The 20315-nt window shown below is 42.2% G+C and overlaps 2 protein-coding genes across 4 annotated transcripts in view; one reads left to right on the plus strand and one right to left on the minus strand.

The window, feature by feature from the left end:
• Nucleotides 1–10971, plus strand: part of LOC124291963 (cell death abnormality protein 1-like) — a 34782-nt gene extending 23811 nt beyond the window's left edge. Inside the window, exons 2-3 of the mRNA XM_046729047.1 lie at nt 9560–9986; nt 10077–10971. Coding sequence (XP_046585003.1) covers nt 9560–9986; nt 10077–10971 — 1322 coding nt within the window. The remainder of the gene's footprint in view (nt 1–9559; nt 9987–10076) is intronic.
• The window catches only part of LOC124291952, a 213417-nt gene that overhangs the window by 151749 nt on the left and 41353 nt on the right, over nt 1–20315 (minus strand). Inside the window, exon 1 of one of the 3 annotated variants that reach the window (XM_046729038.1) lies at nt 3281–3301. The exons of the other annotated variants lie outside the window; for them this stretch is intronic. The gene's annotated coding sequence lies outside the window, so the exon portion shown is untranslated. Of the gene's footprint in view, nt 1–3280; nt 3302–20315 lie in introns of those variants that run through there. 3 annotated transcript variants of the gene reach the window in all.

Here is a 20315-nt window from a genome sequence, read left to right on the forward strand (position 1 = left end):
GTTCTGGTTTCCCCACTAGAATAATGCTAAAGACGGCGTAAAGTAAGACTCACCCACTCTCTCGTTTAGACACTAGTCTGCTCGCATCTTACGTATTTATAATCTCCAGATAAGCAAAACTATGCTCTCCAAAGTCATTATCCATAGATAAAACGCTCGGTCCCTAAAGTAATGCATTTTTTCTTCCCCTGTACAATTTACATACTCGTTTGAAGTGTGATGATTCATTGAAAGGTAACCTGTTCCTCGGTCATGACGCAACACCAAGTCCTCCCACCCTGACATTGACAGACACGAGCAGGTGGTAATGGATGTATGGCTGGCACAGAGAAATGTCCCCCTCCCTCCCCCCACTCAGCTTCCTACAACTCCACCCAAACCCTCATAAAATAAAATAGAATAGAATAAAAAAATAAATATAAAAATATCCATTTGGCATTCACATTCTCTCTCAATTAAAATACGTATTCATTAGAGAATTGCGATTAGAACACATTAACTTGATTTAAATGTCGTACTGACATGGCCACACAAGCACGATGCTATTTAAGCAAGATCACGCGTAAGCACATTTACATAAGTTGCTAAAGGGACAGTAATTATTGTTAATAGATCTTATCATTACCGTTTGATAAATCGTGACGTCAGACTTGAGATCGAGAGGGTCACAGCCATCTGCTGCTAATGTATCTGCACGTGTTGCTGGTGGCGAAATACATCGCCAGGGACCACGGGATCCACCGCCATATTGCTTTTGATAACCATACAGTGAAATTTGACGTTTCACGTTTAAAAGGCTCATGCATATTAAAATTCAGCATCGTGTTTAACAAGTATAATCTGCTCCATCATCAATTCCGGTTTCGTTTAATTATCCAGCTTTACCGACTCTCTCATTACACAGATCTGGGTTAGAATTGGTCATCATCAGCCCGTGGTTGTCGTAAGAGGAGACTAACGGGATTGGGTGGTCAGGCACAGCGATGGGATTGATACGCGCTGCTTGAGTGCGATGTTATGTAACAACCATTACACGAATGGGGACGACACAATCTTGATTGGGATGTTTCAAAACTTTGTCTAAAAAAACACAAACCAGTCACCATGTCATATACTTCGCGGAATGGGAAAAGTAACACTGATGTACATTCGTTCGCGAAAACCATGATATATGGTGCCATACAGTAACGTTTGGTTTCAGTAAGTCAAACATGATTCTGTTTAATCAATAGTGGTATCAAGTACTAGTATACGACCTGTAAATATTCCGATCTGGACCAGAAATAGTCAGTAGTTCGCCACTAGATATGCTTTGTGCTTGCCTCCCACAGTCAGTGATGCGAGTGAGTGATGCGAGTGAGCGAGTGAGAGAGCGAGTGAGTGAGTGAGAGAGCGAGTAGGGCAGGCAATTTTGATTTTGTTGAATATTGCTGTAGAGTGGAGGCAAACAACCAACACACAAATCTAACCATCTGGGCGTAAGCGTGTGGTTTCTGTAATATGGAGATCAGAATGGAAGGGTTACCAGATCCTATAGCTACACACCCAAACTTCCATATATGCCCTCAAAAAGAGGGAATACGAAAGTGGACTTTTCAAGGAAATATACAAATGCATCAAATCTACCCGTACAGGAATAAATATATGCTTTATTTAAAACTGTTTTCAAGAGTGTCTGAGTCTCCTATGTGTGCAGCCGGCAAAGTAAATAGAAGAACGCGTGATAATTGACACCAACCAGTTTAAATTATTTGTAGACCCGTATACATGGACGGATAAACAACCACGGCGTTGATCGCGTAGCCACAGTGAGGACGCACCCCTCCTACGGTAGAAATACAGCCTTAGATTCATATATTGACACGACAGGATATTAAATATGAACACTCGCAATTGACAAGATTACACCTACTTGTGTATCGCGACGAGAAGTGTTGACCAATCGTAAATTACAACTTAAACATTTAAGAGTAGCACAATATAATCTTTGCAAATACTTTAAAACGCCTTGTTCAAATAACGTTGTGTTCCACATTCCGAGTGAATGATTAAGATGAGATTAAGATAGTCCCTTCAATATTTCATGAAGGTCGTACGAACATACTCTCGCATATCCGACCTACAAATAAAATTTCTATTATTTTAGGTATTAATTCAGTCTTAAAACTATGTTTGACGTAACTTAAAACGACCCGCATCCGAGTGAAACGGATGTATTCGTAAGAAATGATATTCATGTTCAGGGTCTATCTATTTTAACATCAGCCCGGTTTGAGTAACGTTCAGTGTGATTAAGTTTGTATGCGGCGCACTTTGAGTTAAGGTACAACCTTCGGCGGTTCATTATGTGAACATGGCCATGTCTATGGGTAATGATATTTCTATACACGTCGAGAGCATACATCCCTGAACAAACGGAGCCGATCTTTAGATGGCGGCATTAAAAGGAAGGCGATCGTTTTAAATAGCTTATAATATGTTCGTGGATTTAAAGCGACAGAATAAATATTCTAATATAAATAAAGGGTAAAAGGTTATTTCATATCCAGTAAAAATATAGTGCCTCCATGTTATTTGAATATTTTACTTTATCACATAATACACTTGAGAGAACGCTGGTTTAAAGCAATTTTTAAAATTATTCGCTGACAGTCTTCAAGCAGACAACCGCCAGAGTACATTATCTCCATGAAAATCATATAAACATAATGATATTTACACAGAACTGCGAGAAAACCTGATCTCTAAAACTGTCAAATTACGCATGTTAAAACGGAGAATGTGCTCGAACCTGGCTTAGCTTCAGGTTCTGAGAGCTAAGACTGTCGGTAGTCGCACTGATGTTTTGGGGGAACAGCTAAGATTGACTGACTGACTGAGTTTGGTTTTACGCAGCTTTTAGCAATATTCCAGCAACATCACGGCGGGGAACATCAGAAATGGGCTTCACACATTGTACCCTTGTGGGGATTCGAACCCGGGTCTTCGGCGTGACGAGCCAACGATTTAACCACTAGGCTACCCTACCGCCCCAGCTAAGATTGAAGTCGGTTAGAAAGCTGCGCACACGAATGGTACGATTATTTATCGCCTACTGATTACTGGGGCGGTGGGGTAGTCTGGTGGTTAAAGAGTTCGCTCGTCACGTCGAAGACCTAGGTTCCATTCCACACACAGCTACAATGTGTGAAGCCCATATCTGGTGCCCCCGATGTGATATTGCTGGAATATTGTGGGGTAAAATCATACTCACTCTGCATCTATGTACAAGGTGGCTTACCAGCATCAAGCCATAACCAGCAGGATGTGCTTCAATCTCCTTGCCGCGTGACGCCACTCTACGTTAAATGACGTACCGTCGGTCTCGGAGTCAGTATACTGAGTCTGCACGAGAGGGGTATACTCGTTAATATGTGGCATGGTCTTTCGATTGGCTAACACTATAAAACCGACAAAACGTCCGCACTTGTGTTCTGTTGCTTGCATTAGCAACAGAACACACGCGCATTCACGTTGCTATATCGAGGCAAAAATCTTGAACGCCACGTGACGTCTCGTTTCACGTCACGCCATCTAGTTTTGCAAGTTTAAATTTACGATAAAATCAATTCAGCTTCTTATGACTGATGTGTTTTCAAACTCTACTGACTGACATTTAGTGAAAGTCTCATCTAGTGTTGATGAATATGGAGGGATAAAGACACCATATTATTTTGACATAATCCTAAAAAATATAAGACGGTTTTTTTTCAGATAATAAAGTCTCTGTGTTTTAAATGTCAAAGTTGTTGCTAGGCAACACACGAGATATCAGATTGGTTAACTGAATTTTATGTAAACACAAAATGTCAGAAACAGTCTACAGATTATGGTGAGAGATGGTTAAACAATATGGATCTTATAAGACTTCGTCATAAAATTTTTATCGGTTGGGAGCGTGTTGTGTTTTGTCTCCCTGCATTGATGCTTGTTGTTTATCGCCAAACTCAGAGACATTTCAACTCATGACGACAGTCGGAATATAATCGAGCTTGGAGCAGACAATCCAATGATTGACATCATGTGCATTTAATATTATAGCCTTACTCTGTTGGGGGTACATCAACTAGACCATCGAACCTAATCACCCGATTCCGTTAGTCGCCTCTTAGGACAAGCATGGGTAGCTGGGGGTCATTTTCTTACCCGGACCTTTTCCACCTATCCGTATTTTGTAACCCGAATTTGCTAAAAATAATTCCAGTAGTGACGTCAAATTATACAGACTCAGCTTGACACCTATGTTTAAATTTACATGTTCTGAAAAGGAGTCATATTTCTATGAAGAAATATTAATTTACGATGATTCATGTCCTTGTATTTAAAAAATACGTTTCGGTAAGAAGAAACTTATTTATTCCTGATCCTATTTATAGTATTGTTTCAAAGAGATTACATTTTGTGTCCGTATTTTATATCATACAGCAGGGCTCCAGATAATTTTTCAACATCAGGAGTACGTACTCCTTATTTTTTCAATATAGGAGAACTGGAAAACCTTAAGAGTACATTTAGAGTACTGAATGGAGTATCAGTAATCTTGTGTTTCGTTTCATATATGCACCACAACATTGCTACTCTTGTGTAAACAGGTCAGTACACAATAAAACAATAATGTTTCAGATAAATAGGTCTGTAAATGATTCTAAGACCGTACACCATTGCTGTGGTGCGTATCTGCTACGTTTTCTAAATTATTTCCTACCGTATCGTGCATATTTTTTATCCGTACATACGCCGATACGGCCCTTATCTGGAGCCCTGAATACAGTACGAAAACATATGTACCGTGTATCGCAATCATGTTTTATTTAGTTCAATACCTTGTGCCACAAGGATGCCCAAAAAAAAAAAAAAAAATTTATAAAATTATAAAGGTGTATATGTAGAAGAATATACATATAATTGTAACCTATACTCTCCAGACCTCAATTTATTTATCTCACCCTCACGCCAAGTGACGTAATACCATTGTAGACATGTTATGTCATACTCATATCATTCAGGTCCATATGGCAGTGGAGGGTGTTTTTTTATTCCGTGAAACACAATATAGGATGCATATGATGCATAGATTATTCATGTAGCACTGTGCACCTCATGATGATTGTGGGACGCTGGTGGAGTTATACACTCTTTATCAAATGCGTGTTTTATTTTGAGATGTTCTCGTGAAAAAGAAAAAGTAGGCTTTTTAAAACTGGTAACTTGACATTCATTAACACACACGGGACCGCTGTCCGTCAAGTTCTAGCGTATAACTGGCATATTCACCGAGCGCTTTTCCATTTCAACAAATATAGTGTATACCTATCATCGTATTTTGTTTTTGACTTCTTTTTGCCTGGCTATGCTCCCAAACATCAATATCAACTGCAAGCCATTATCGACTATTCATTCGATAGACGCCAGTTTGTTGGTCTGAAACATGTGATAGTGTGGCTAGGCCTGGAAACAAATACGGACAGGTGACAATGCAAATGCGGAAGCGTGTCACGGATACTGATATAGAACGATAAACGACAGATGTGACCCCGGCTCCACCCGGATCTTCACGGGTCTCCTGTAATTTGATGAATCTATTCAGACAGCCGTTCCACGTGCGCGGTACCTGCAGAGGAGTGAATGCAAATTTTGATTTTCGACTCTGCAAACTATATGACAGTACATGTCATGATATGGTATGATAAATGTTTTTCAAAATGACAAGATGGGAATTATTCCTGACGTCATACAGCATTTCTTAATCACAACAACCAGTACTGGAATGCACCTTCTTTTTTCGCCGAGTTTCGCAATATTCCGGGGTAAAAATAAACAAACAAACAAACAAACAGATGAAGACGCAGAAGACCAAAATTACCATCTCCTCATATCAGTAGTGCGTCATACAGACTCTGAAACAAATATACCAAATGCAGCCCATGCAATTCTAGAATGTGTGGCAGGTCTAGATTACCACAGTTTTGGGTCTCCTTTTAACTGCATTTTATCAACATAATTTTTAAAACCTTTTTTCTTCTATGAAATATGTTCATTTCAGTGACTAAATGTAAGTCTATCATATCACTGACAGAACCAACCCCGAGTGTTCAGCGTAGCGAACGCTTTAACCACTGAGCTACTCCACCGTCCTTATCAAACAAATATCTTCTTATGATTACATACTTATATTGTTATGAGATTCAATTAATGCGGAGTGTTCCTTTGTCCGCTGCAACAAGACAGGCCTGTGTGTGAACTATCACTTTACCGCGCATGTGATCCGTGCAATCGTAGCAGTCATTCCAGTAATAGAGATATATTAATTCCTAATAATATTCTCATGTTTCAAGACGTCATGCTCATATATCTTCCCCGGACATAAACATAACGATCCTAAACAAACACCGCATAATAGTCTCCTGTCTCATCAAGCTCTCCCTTCTCTGGCGTCAACAAACGCCTCGTTCTACCACAGCCAAACTGTAGGGCGGGCCGTCTACCTCCCCTTCCCCTTCCCGCATCCTCTAGCCCCACCCCTTGGGTCAATTAAGCCCCAGTCTCATAACACCCATTTCCTAATCAGACAAGAGAGCGATCTGCGTTTTAATGGTATAGTGCCTGTTGTATCATTTTACCTCTTAAACGCCTATCGCGCCGGCGGAGTTGAGTATGGTTGCCCCTGTGACACAGATATTCACACAGGTCGGGTCGCCCTGCTCTAGACGAGTCCGCATTGTTAAAAGCCGATAAATTTCATACATGCTGTCGCTGTAGCTTGAGATACATACCTGTCTTCAGTTCAACAGGCTTTATTAATAAATCAGGCTTGCCACATCTTTCTCTGTGGGTAGTAGGATGTGTGTGGCAGGTTGGGAAGGATGTGGGCTTGATGTCACGATATTCCCTACTGACCGCCTGTAGAGAGCATCTATATCCACGGCTCCGTGTTAATGGACATACAGCGGGCACTGCGACCTTCTTGGGGTCTGATATACATAGAGGGGGCAAAATCCCACCTAACACTACACAGTAAAAAGTACCTTCTTGTCATTTAGACATTAGTCTAGGCTCAATATCAACCTGATGATACTTGATTAAATACAGACTGTTTGGAGAAGCGTAGGAAATACATGTCTATTTAACCTATGAAACCTTTCAAAGAACAGCTGATGCCTTATATCTATATCCCGTGTGTCTGATTGGTGTCTGTTGTGCTAGTTCATTACATCTGCATCTCATATAGAAATCTGTTCAGAATTCAGAACACAATTCAATATGCGAGGTAAAATCTCCCCTCCTGGCAGAAGTGATGTTTTCTAAAGTTTGATGGATTTTGTTATGAATTCCTGTGGTCAGATCTTTCATGTGTGTGTCATGCAAAACATACTTCTGACCATTGTCTTGGAACATCCGGGTCCACGTGTGTGTCTTCCATATAGAATCGTATTTGAATATAGCATTTCCGTATCTGTCTGTATTTCCGAATCTGTATTTCCGTTTCTGTATTTCCTCAAATATCTGCATTTCCGTATTGTTTTTCTAAACCTTTCTATATATCGGTATATGTCTATATTTCAGTATCATTCCGTATTTCCGTATCTGTCCTTATTTCCGTCTGTCATTCCGTATCAGTCTATATTTCCTTATCTGTCTGTATTTCCGTCTCTGAGATCCCGTATCTGTATTTGTGTCTGTGAGATTCTGTATCTGTCTGTATTTCTGTCCCTGTCATTCCGTAGCTGTCTGTATTTCCGTACATGTCCGTATTTACGTCTCTGTCATTCCGTATCAGTCCGTATTTCCGTCTGTGTGATTCCGTATCTGTCCGTATTTCCGCCCCTGAGATAAAGTAGCTGTCCGTATTTCCGTCCGTGTCATTCCGTATCTGTCCGTACTTCCGTATCTCTCCGTATTTCCGTCCCTGTCATTCCGTATCAGTCCGTATTTCCGTCTGTGTCATTCCGTAATTGTCCGTATTTCTGCACCTGAGATTAAGTAGCTGTCCGTATTTCCGTCTGTGTGATTCCGTATCTGTCTGTATTTCCGTCCCTCTCATTTTGTATCTGTCTGTATTTCCATATCTGTCTGTATTTCCGTCCCTGTCATTCCGTATCAGTCCGTATTTCCGTCCCTGTCATATTTGTCCGTATTTCCGTCCCTGTATTCCGTATCTGTCCGTATTTCCGTCTGTGTCATTCCGTATCAGTCCGTATTTCCGCCTGTGTCATTCTGTATCTGTCTGTATTTCCGCATCTGACCGTATTTCCGTCTGTGTGATTCCGTAATTGTCCGTATTTCCGCACCTGAGATTAAGTAGCTGTCTGTATTTCCGTCCCTGTCATTCCGTATCTGTCTGTATTTCCGTCCCTCTCATTTTGTATCTGTCTGTATTTCCATATCTGTCTGTATTTCCGTCCCTGTCATTCCGTATCTGTCTGTATTTCCGTCCCTGTCATTCCGTATCTGTCTGTATTTCCGTCCCTCTCATTTTGTATCTGTCTGTATTTCCGTCCCTGTCATTCCGTATCAGTCCGTATTTCCGTCCCTGGCATTTTGTATCTGTCTGTATTTCCGTATCTGTCATTCCGTCTCTGTCTGGGTTTTTTTAAATCTGTCAGCATTTCCGTATCTATATTCCCATATCTATTTATATTTCCGAATCTGTATTCCGTTTCTGCATTTTCTAAGATATATATATTTCTATATTTGTTTTTCTACACCGTTCTATATCTATATGTCCATATTTCAGTCATAAGTCTGTATTTCCACAGCCTTCTATATTATATGTCTGCTTTTCCCGCGACAGTGTGTATTTTAGTATCTATCTTTATTTCCGTCTCTTTCTGAAATTTCCACAACTGTCTGTTTCTCCGTATCTTTCTGTATCTATCTGTATTTCCTAACTCCTAACATTTCCGTATCTGTAATTCTAAATCTCTCTGTGTTTTTGTACCTATCTATACCGTCATATTTGAATACCGAACTTCCACACCTGTCTGTATTTCCGCGGCCGTCAATGTCTGCATTACTACAACAATCATAACTTTCGATCCGTATTTTCGCAATCGTACTTATCGCATCTTTATATTATGTATAACTCTGCATACCCTGGCTTCTCTATATTTCTGCATGACTCTGTATACCCTGGCTTCTCTATATTTCTGTATAACTCTGCATACCCTGGCTTCTCTATATTTCTGTATGACTCTGTATACCTCTGCATACCCTGGCTTCTCTATATTTCTGTATGACTCTGTATACCCTGGCTTCTCTATATTTCTGTATGACTCTGCATACCCTGGCTTCTCTATATTTCTGTATGACTCTGCATACCCTGGCTTCTCTATATTTCTGTATGACTCTGTATACCCTGGCTTCTCTATATTTCTGTATGACTCTGCATACCCTGGCTTCTCTATATTTCTGTATGATTGCGTTACAGTCCCAGTATCGAACGTCTGTGTGACAGTCCCAGTGGCGAGTGTCTGTGTTACAGTCCCAGTGGCGAGTGTCTGTGTCTCTGTCTGTGTGACAGTCCCAGTGGCGAATGTCTGTGTGACAGTCAGTGCCAGTGGCGAGTGTCTGTGTGACAGTCCCAGTGGCGAGTGTCTGTGTGACAGTGACAGTTGCCATTGTCTGTGTGACAGTCCCAATAGTGAGCGTCTGTGTGACAGTCCCAATAGCGACTGTCTGTGTGACAGTCCCAGTGGCGAGTGTCTGTGTGACAGTCCCAGTGGCGAGTGTCTGTGTGACAGGCCCAGTGGCGAGTGTCTGTGTGACAGTCCCAGTGGCGAGTGTCTGTGTGACAGTGACAGTTGCCATTGTCTGTGTGACAGTCCCAATAGTGAGCGTCTGTGTGACAGTCCCAATAGCGAGAGTCTGTGTGACAATCCCAATAGCGAGAGTCTGTGTGACAGTCCCAATAGCGAGCGTCTGTGTGACAGTCCCAGCGACGAGCGTCTGTGTGACAGTCCCAGTTGCTAGTGTCTGTGTGACATTACCAATAGCGAATGTCTGTGTGACAGTCCCAGTACCGAGTGTCTGTGTGACAGTCCCAGTATCGAGTGTCTGTATGACAGTCCCAGTATCGAGTGTCTGTGTGACAGTCCCAGTATCGAGTGTCTGTGTGACAGTCCCATTAGGGAGTGTCTGTGTGACAGTCCCAATAGTGAGCGTCTGTGTGACAGTCCCAATAGCGAGAGTCTGTGTGACAGTCCCAGTATCGAGTGTCTGTATGACAGTCCCAGTCGCGAGTGTCTGTGTGACAGTCCCAGTATCGAGTGTCTTTGTGACAGTCCCATTAGGGAGTGTCTGTGTGACAGTCCCAGTATCGAGTGTCTGTGTGACATTACCAATAGAGAATGTCTGTGTGACAGTCCCAGTATCGAGTGTCTGTGTGACAGTCCCAGTATCGAATGTCTGTGTGACAGTCCCAGTATCGAGTGTCTGTGTGACAGTCCCAGTATCGAGTGTCTGTGTGACAGTCCCAATAGCGAGTGCCTGTGTGACAGTCCCAGTATCGAGTGTCTGTGTGACAGTCCCATTAGTGAGTGTCTGTGTGACATTACCAATAGCGAATGTCTGTGTGACAGTCCCAGTATCGAGTGTCTGTATGACAGTCCCAGTATCGAGCGTCTGTGTGACAGTCCCAGTATCGAGTGTCTGTGTGATAGTCCCAGTATCGAATGTCTGTACGACAGTGCCTGTGGCGAGTGTCTGTGTGACAGTCCCAGTATCGAGTGTCTCTGTGACAGTCCCAGTCGCGAGTGTCTGTGTGACAGTCCCAGTATCGAGTGTCTGTGTGACAGTCCCAGTATCGAGCGTCTGTGTGACAGTCCCAGTGGTCAGCGTCTGTTTGACATCCCAGTACCCCCATGTACAACCCTCCCCAACACCTCTCCTTCCCTGTCACCTCACCCAAAGGGCCATGAAGACTACAATCAATAACACGCCAACCAATCGACAGCGATACATTATCACAAGCCCAGACTCGTTTTCTGCTAAATTAGAAAAAAAGATTGTTTCCCCCGAGATATAAATGACCAAAGTTAGAAAGATTGGCATTTGCTCTGCATTTAGAGGAAACAAAATACGTTTCAAGATAAAAGTAGGAAAACGTTCGCAATCAGCGTTATATTGTTATTTTTCACCTCTGTTCGTCTCGAGGCTATATCGATCTGGGGTATAACTGTAAAACTTCATTTCATTCCAAAATACGTCAAAGTTGTTTTCTCCATCATTCTGAACAATGTGCTATGGCGATGCATCTCACGGTAAAACCAGTTCTGGAGTCGAACCTTAAATTCAGGTTTGTGAAAAATGTTAAAATGGAGAGAAAAAATAAAATATAAAAACAATCCTCATCATAATAACATCATCCACATCGACATAGTAGTGTGAACAGCATCGACATAGTAGTGTGAACAGCATCGACATAGTAGTGTGAACAGCATCGACATAGTAGTGTGAACAGCATCGACATAGTAGTGTGAACAGCATCGACATAGTAGTGTGAACAGCATCGACATAGTAGTGTGAACAGCATCGACATAGTAGTGTGAACAGCATCGACACCAAAATTACTATGAACCAGATCGTCGGGTCTAGGCTAACTGCCCCCCGACAACTGCCCCCATCATAACAAAAACACACAAACTAAAAGTAATAGTTTAAATTTCTTCTGCGTCTTCTCCTCGCATATTCATAAGAGTTGACTCCACTCTTTCTGGTGAACATACAAGGATCCCTCTAAAGCTAACTTAGCCTTCCCTCTCTGACTTGGAATCCACTCCATGGTTGTGAAATGACTGACAGGACACAGTTTCCTAGATAGACTAAAGGCTCTGTTTGTTGATATAATGTAATTTGGTTGTTATCTTAATTAAGTTGTTATCTTAATCACAACTCAACACATTGTTGTGTTAATGGATGTAATTTAAGATTGAGTTTAATAAAAACAATCTTATCAAGATGGGGTGTGTGTGTGTGTTTTAGTTTTGATAGGATGGGGCACTTGTCCTAGGGGGCAAACATCGTCGACTATCAGGAAAATGAAATAATAACGATAATCACCACCATCTTCATCATAATCATCATCTCCCAAAAATGAGCATCGTGTTTTCTATAGTCAACATTACTCTTCACACTCACTTCCTCCCCCTCCCGATCACCATAGCCATCATTTCCATGTCATCATCGTCATCATCGTCATCATCATCATCATCATCATCATCACCACCACCACCACCAGTCCCATATGATCAGCATCGTCGTCGTAATCATCATCACCATCATCATCACCATCATCATTCCTATCATCATCATCACTACTTAATCTATCATGATCACTAATAATGAGCATGGTTTTTACTTCAGACCGCATTATTTTCAAGTGATCATCATCTTCAGCATCGTCGGCATCGTCAACATTGTCAACATCGCCATCACCTAATCCTAACTTCAACCACCGTCGTGACAGCAATACTGACGAGACGACCCATATTATCCTTATGAAGTACATTTAGAAAGGACAACACGACCTTTTCGCAAACAGCTGGTATCATCACTTTCTGAAAGCAATTCATAAACACTTACAGTATGCTACGGTTATCATGCACTCAAAGGGGCCACAAAGTTTAGATTGTTACAACCGTACTTCGTGTCAATCAGTTGCACTAAATATATAACAACAAAACCCAGTTCGTCATATCCGTTAGTTTGTTACAAGCGTGTTCGTTATAAAGGTAGTATACTGTACGGAAGTCTGATTCGTATACTACACTCTGCTGTAGGCAGGTATTTCTTGTAACAATGGAAAAATAATGGATGTGTCGCTAATAGAGCTGTGACGATATATCGTATTATCGATAATCGTCATACTTTATCTGACGATAAATGTATCGATACTTTTTTTCGCATCATGATATGTAACGTTGACCTTAAAATTGTTAATTTTCACTAGAAATTGATGGTTATGTCAAACTTTACACTGTCTTGCTATCAAAATATATATTGTTTAAAGAAAATCGAAGATAGCATATCGTGATGTGAATCGTTTTGAATCGTATCGTTCCAAGATATCGCAATACATATCGTATCGTGAAATTTCTGTATCATCACACCCCTAGTCGCTAATATAGACAGCTGTGTCCCTGCTTTTAATAATGAAACCTTATAGTTTTTTCTAAGGGTAAAGGCGTAACTGTAGGGAAAAACAAAGATCGCCGGTAGTCATGGTATCATGTATATATACCATGTCACACCCAAAGCACTCCATAGACAATAATCTTTGTACCTTAGGGTGCGAAAATTCATCAAAAGTCGGACCGACCAACTGAAAAAAAACGACGTCGGTCCTAGTGTCAGACAAAATGCCGACCTGCACGCGTGAATCCAGTTTCGTCCATTACATTGTGCCTGCCTCCAGCGCAACAGCAACTGAGCGAGATTAAACTAGACTAACTCGACATGCAAACCTCAAGCAGCTACTGCTGCAAGTGTTCTAGATTTCTCATATGTACCAGTGGTAAGTGCTCTTACTGTCAGTATTTCAACACTGTTATCGTGGAATAACAGACTTCAGATCAGATCTATACTGTCGTGGAGAACAATGACGGACCTCGAGGTGTCCTGATAGACAAGCAGATGAAGATGGGATTTCTATGTCCTGGATTCCACGCCAGATTTTGTTTTTAAAACCAGACTGGCGTTATGGCCAGTTTGACAATATTAGTGTCTATTACTTATGTCGTGAATCAGAAGACAGCAGAGGCACGTTCGACAGTAAATGAATAAACCAGTTAGATGTCATGAAAGAGTGAGTATTTCAGTTATACCCGTGTCTGTGAGATAAATCATGGTGTAGGACTTTTATGACTGACTGACTGAGTTTGGTTTTACGCCGCATTTAGCAATATCCCAGCAACATCACGGCGGGGGACACCAGAAATGGGCTTCACACATTGTACCCCTGTTGGGATTCGAACCCGGGTCTTCGGCGTGACGGGCCAACGCTTTAACCACTAGGCTACCCCACCGCCCCGGACTTTTATGAAGAAGCGAATACGGTGCTGAGAAGCCAGATGAATCTGGGATTCAATCCACAGTGAAGGAAAGGGATTTGCAGGAAAGGGGCACAGCTCTGGTGGTGCAGGAAAGGGGCACAACTCTGGTGGTGCATGAAAGGGACACAACTCTGGTGGTGCATGAAAGGGACACAACTCTGGTGGTGCATGAAAGGGACACAACTCTGGTGGTGCATGAAAGGGACACAACTCTGGTGGTGCATGAAAGGGACACAACTCTGGTGGTGCAGGAAAGGGACACAACTCTGGTGGTGCAGGAAAGGGACACAACTCTGGTGGTGCAGGAAAGGGACACAACTCTGGTGGTGCAGGAAAGGGACACAACTCTGGTGGTGCAGGAAAGGGCACAACTCTGGTGGTGCAGGAAAGGGACACAACTCTGGTGGTGCAGGAAAGGGGCACAACTCTGGTGGTGACACAACTCTGGTGGGAAAGGGACACAACTCTGGTGGTGCATGAAAGAGACACAACTCTGGTGGTGCAGGAAAGGGACACAACTCTGGTGGTGCATGAAAGGGACACAACTCTGGTGGTGCAGGAAAGGGACACAACTCTGGTGGTGCAGGAAAGGGACACAACTCTGGTGGTGCAGGAAAGGGGCACAACTCTGGTGGTGCAGGAAAGGGACACAACTTTGGTGGTGCAGGAAAGGGACACAACTCTGGTGGTGCAGGAAAGGGGCACAACTCTGGTGGTGCAGGAAAGGGGCACAGCTCTGGTGGTGCAGGAAAGGGACACAACTCTGGTGGTGCAGGAAAGGGACACAACTCTGGTGGTGCAGGAAAGGGACATAACTTGACGCTTTTGATCGTAGATTACCAGCAATTCGTTTCCCTCCACATCACAAAAAACTGCCCTCAAGAATCGACTCAAGCCGCAAATTTTATGACAAATTCCAGCCGCTCTGTCCATTGAGTACTCACTAACCCACACACTGTAGTATATGGCCAGAGATGGCCTTGTCAAACCCTTTCTTCAACAAAACAATTACAACACAACCGAGACACATTAAAAGAGTACACATACTGACGAACAAAAGAAAGTACACATCAATCTTAGGAGGGATTATTTTTTAAGAAAGTAAACATTTGAAAAGTATTTTCATTGTGACTTAGGTCATCATCATATAACACATGTTATATTTGAGACTACACTTTCTCAGTAACCTTTTAAACGGCATGGTGTATTCAAACGTCAGCATCATACGTACGGTTCCCAAAGCACCAGTTGTGTACTTTCTTTTGTACGTCAGCATATTTATACTATAGCAATAGAAGGAAAATATTGCAGGGCGCCTCAACCCTTTAGGTATACTGTGGCTTGCAATACTGTCTTGTCCTGCTGCGAACAAACAGGAACAAGGAAATAAAGCAGTGGCGGATCGGGGGGTGGGGGTGGGGTGGGGGTTGTGTGTTTGTTGTGTTGTGTGTGTGTGTGGTTGTCAGGGGTTCGAACCCCTTTTGAAAATGACTTAAGACCACATTGACAATTTTGTTTTTGCGTTGGCGGAGCCAAGGGGGGTTCAGGGTTTTTTAACCCCCTGGACCCCCCCTTTCAAAATTCCTGGATCCGCCCATGTAAAGTACAATTCTCCCTCTTCATAAGGTACAATTCTTCCTCTACATAAGGTACAATTCTACCTCTTCATAAGGTACAATTCTTAGTCTTCACAAGGAACAATTCTTACTCTTCATAAGGTACAATTCTTCGTCTTCATAAGGTACAATCCTTACTCTCCGTAAAGTACAATCCTTACTCTTCACAAAATACAATCCTTACTCTTCATAAAGAACAATCCTTACTCTTCATAACGTACAATCCTTACTCTCCATAAGGTACAATACTTACTCTTCATAAATACAATCCTTACTCTTCATAAATACAATCCTTACTCTTCATAAATACAATCCTTACTCTTAATAAAGAAACAATCCTTACTCTTCATAAATACAATCCTTACTCTTCATACTCTTTCAGCCTTTACATGTAACATTCCGCCCGGCCCTGGCATCTCAAATATACAAGAGCCGTTACAACTACACCTTTCAAAACATACTGTGCTATGTGGCTTGGGGTGACCTTGTGGTCAAAGCGTTTGCTCGTCGCGCTGAAGACCCGAGTTCGATTCCCGACATAGGTACAATGTATGAAGCCCATTAATCGTGTTCCTTACCACGATACGCCGTTTTTAGCAATATATTCCAGCAATACCACGGCGGGGGACACCAGAAATGGGCTTCACACATTGTGCCCATGTGGGGAATCAAACCTCGGGTCTTCGGCTCTTCCCCCCCCTTCTCTCTTCCCTTTCCCTCCCCCAAAACACACACACACACACACACATTCTCAGAAAAGCCTTTGGTATGACTTTTGTTTCAAAACGTAGTAAGTATTTCTGAAAACGTTTTCGAAAAATCTCCATGTTGACAATGAATTGATTAAGCTGATGGTATCTGGAGTGTTGTCCTTAAGTGGTATTTATATACTATGTGTAGTGGAACCCTGGGTGCCGTTGTACAAAACAACCTTAGCACTAAGGTGATCGTCCCATACCTTAACATAGACTTACGATAGTCTCAGCGCTAAAGTTGTTTTGTACAACGGCACCCAGGCTGGTCTTTAACCCCTGCATTCCGGACGATTACCTTTGTCCCCGTCCATAACAGAATGAACACCAGTAGGTTGTAGGTACATGTGAATTCGCTGAACTTGTAATATACTCATGCCAATAATGGTTGTCACCCCTTCATTTTTTTAATTGGAGAGGGGTGTGGGGTGGGGCTGAGGTGGGGGTGGGGAGGGGTGACAACCATTATTGGCATGAGTATATATTAATAGAGGCTACTTGGAACGATGCGTCCGTTACGACATCATCAACACAATGACTGTGTTTAACGCACTTTTCTTTTTTTCTAGGCGTTTCCGTGGGAATGGATATTGGCTAGCATTATGCATGCAAAGATTGATATTTAGGCTCATCACGCATGAAACAAGACATTCCACCAGGGACACCACTCCGTCATAGTCATAAACATCTGGAAGGTAAACACGTGCTCGGAACGGACAGTGACGTCAAACAAAAGAACAACGTGGAGATGTGTCGCTCCAGACTGCTGACGTATCCTTCATAGCGGGGATGGGGGTGGGGTTTGTGTGGGGATAGGGGTGGGGCTTTGTGTCCTGGGATGTGTACTTAGGAATAAATAACTTATTCGGTCTTTAACAAGAATATCGATCAAAACGGTGCGAGGAGAATGAAGCTAATGTTGTTGTTGTTGCCACGAGCAAACCTAGAAACATAATCTGGGTTCGAACCCAGATTCATATTTTCCTGGCCCTGCTAAGGCAGGCAACTCAGCACAACAAGTTACAACACATAGATATATGAACTCTGACATTTAAAGGCACCCAAACCTTCACGTTACAAGCCAGACAAGATGCAACTCAAACCTGCAGACAGATTACGAAATCAAATCAGCTTGACATATGTAAGCAGAGAACAGGTATTTCTATTCAACATTGTATGAAACATTTCTTACGTCATTACAAAAGCCTAACTCATTTCAATCGTCTAAAACGCCTTATTTGAAATGTCAAGATATTTCAGATGCATGTTAAGGTACATGGGGGTCGCTGACCACGCTGCACTAAACAACAGAATTTCATGATTTCATTATGTATAATTACACTTAGGATGTCTTACAGAATTTGGTGTCATGTTCGTTCTGTAGTTATTGGCCAATTGTTGATATGAATCTATATAGTCCGATGTTATCAAACGGGGCAATGACCGCTTGGGTCCCTGACGTCACCTTGAACGGTATCATCGATTTCAACATCATGCAATACCATATAGTTTTAGGGTCTTTATCTATCCTAAGGGTCTTTACAACACAATGACACCCCGTTAATCCGGACAAGACCGGTCAAACTGTCATTGTCAAAATATGAAAGGACAGTTACAGAGTGATTGTCAAACGTCCGGTTTCTACAGACAAAGCGAACGAGGGGAGAATATTGTTTTAGGCCACTTTCATCTTCATTATTCCAGCAATATCAGGTCGGGAGACACAGGAACGGGTTTGACACATTGGACCTATGTGGGTGTCGAACCCGGGCGTGACGAGTGAACCCTTTAACCACTATGCTACCTAACTTAAGGGCGCCTAACAGGCTTTTACCATATAAACGGGTTTCCAGACAAAGGAGGTTACATTGTACAAGATGATCAAGTTTCTTTTCAGTTTATCCAGGACAAGGTTGGGGTGAAATACCACCTTGACATATATAGATTGCAAAATTATTTTCATAACTCTGAATGATGCCTAAGAATTATTAAAAGATTATAAAGAGAACGCATAATATGGTGAACAGTTAGCAATAAACATATATCTTTATTACATAACGGGACAAAGATCATTGAATGTAGTTTTAAATCTGATATCGGAATGTGGTTGATAACAGGAGCAGTGAAAACTAGCGTCAGGATGCGATAACACACTGACTAAACTTTGGAACCACCCCGTTGCCATGTCGACCAGCTCGGATTTGGGGGGATCTACCCCCTGCCATCCTTCTCGACACAAACATTGCAATCACGTCATACACTCGTCAAACTTTAGTTCATGTGTCCGTACCGAAAGAACTACACGAAGAATAGTCACGGAATTTCATACAGTGAGTGAGTGGGTGAGTGAGTGAGTGAGTATGGTTTTACGCAGTTTTTAGCAATATTGCAGCAATATCACGGTGGGGGACACCGGAAATGGGCTTCACAGTAAGTTCACACATTGTACCGGGGAATCGAACCCGGGTTTACGACGTTACAAGTAAATGTTATATATGTTCTTGAGTGAGTGAGTGAGTGAGTTAATATTTAACGTCACATCGGCAATATTTCAGCCATATCGTGACGAGAACATTTGACATTTAAATAGAATATATATACAGATATTAGAAAAACCTATATATGTTCTTGAAGCACAGAGGCAATCAGTCGTCTCTTCACTGCAATCGGTACACACATGTTTTAAAAATATTCATAAAATGTCAACAGATATTGAGTGTCAGGTGATGTATGTTTTCCTAACGCTCGCAGTATGGATTCTGTTTAACAGATCAGGTATTGTCTAACCCAGTTTCGCTTGCATGTCGGTATTCATTTCATACAACGAGACGCGGAAAAGAATGAATTTCCTTTAGTATTTAGGATATCATATATATACCCTTCTTTTTCACATCCCCCGGATCTGCTCGCCATTATAGTCTGGCTTGTTAGAGAAGCTTAGTACGGTAGCACGGAAGGGACATTTCTTTTTCGCCTTCAATTATGGCTTCGAGAAATCGATACAGATGTGTAACACAAGACGAGAAAGGGATAACAAGAGACGAGAAAGGGATAACAAGAGACGAGAAAGGGATAACACGAGACGAGAAAGGGATAACACAAGACGAGAAAGGGATAACACGAGACGAGAAAGGGATAACAAGAGACGAGAAAGGGATAACACGCGACGAGAAAGGGATAACAAGAGACGAGAAAGGGATAACACGAGACGAGAAAGGGATAACACGAGACGAGAAAGGGATAACACGAGACGAGAAAGGGATAACAAGAGACGAGAAAGGGATAACGAGACGAGAAAGGGATAACACGAGACGAGAAAGGGATAACAACAGACGAGAAAGTGATAAAACGCACACGAACTGTGATCCAGCGGGGATGGTAATGGCTGTTGTTTGATGCCGTACCAATACCTCCCCAGCTGTAGCAGTGTTCAATTCTGGAGTGAGTGAGGGAGTTTGGTGTTACGCCGTTTTAGCAATATTCCACGGCGGGGAACACCAGAAATGGTCTTCACACGTTGTTCCCATGTGGGAATCGACCCCATGTGCTCAGTGCTCGCTTTAACCACTCGACAACCCCACCGTCCTAATAGTAAGTTGACATCGGCTATCGATACGAGATGACCACCCCATTTGTAATACAATTCGAATAATACTGTAATACTGCTCAATCTGGACCAATGACCATCAGGAATTAGGGACGTTAGGGGCAGTAGGGTAGCCTTGTGGTTAAAGCGTCTGTTCAAAGACTCTTAATGGATCTCACACATACTTTCACTGTGTGAAGGCCATTTCTGGTGTCCCTGCAGTGATTTTGCTGGAATGTATCCCAATACGGCGTCTGACTCACTGACTCACTCG

Source organism: Haliotis rubra, unplaced genomic scaffold (assembly GCF_003918875.1).
Source record: "Haliotis rubra isolate DU_JTF1 unplaced genomic scaffold, ASM391887v1 Scf503, whole genome shotgun sequence".
In the NCBI taxonomy this organism is placed as follows: Eukaryota; Metazoa; Mollusca; class Gastropoda; order Lepetellida; family Haliotidae; genus Haliotis; species Haliotis rubra.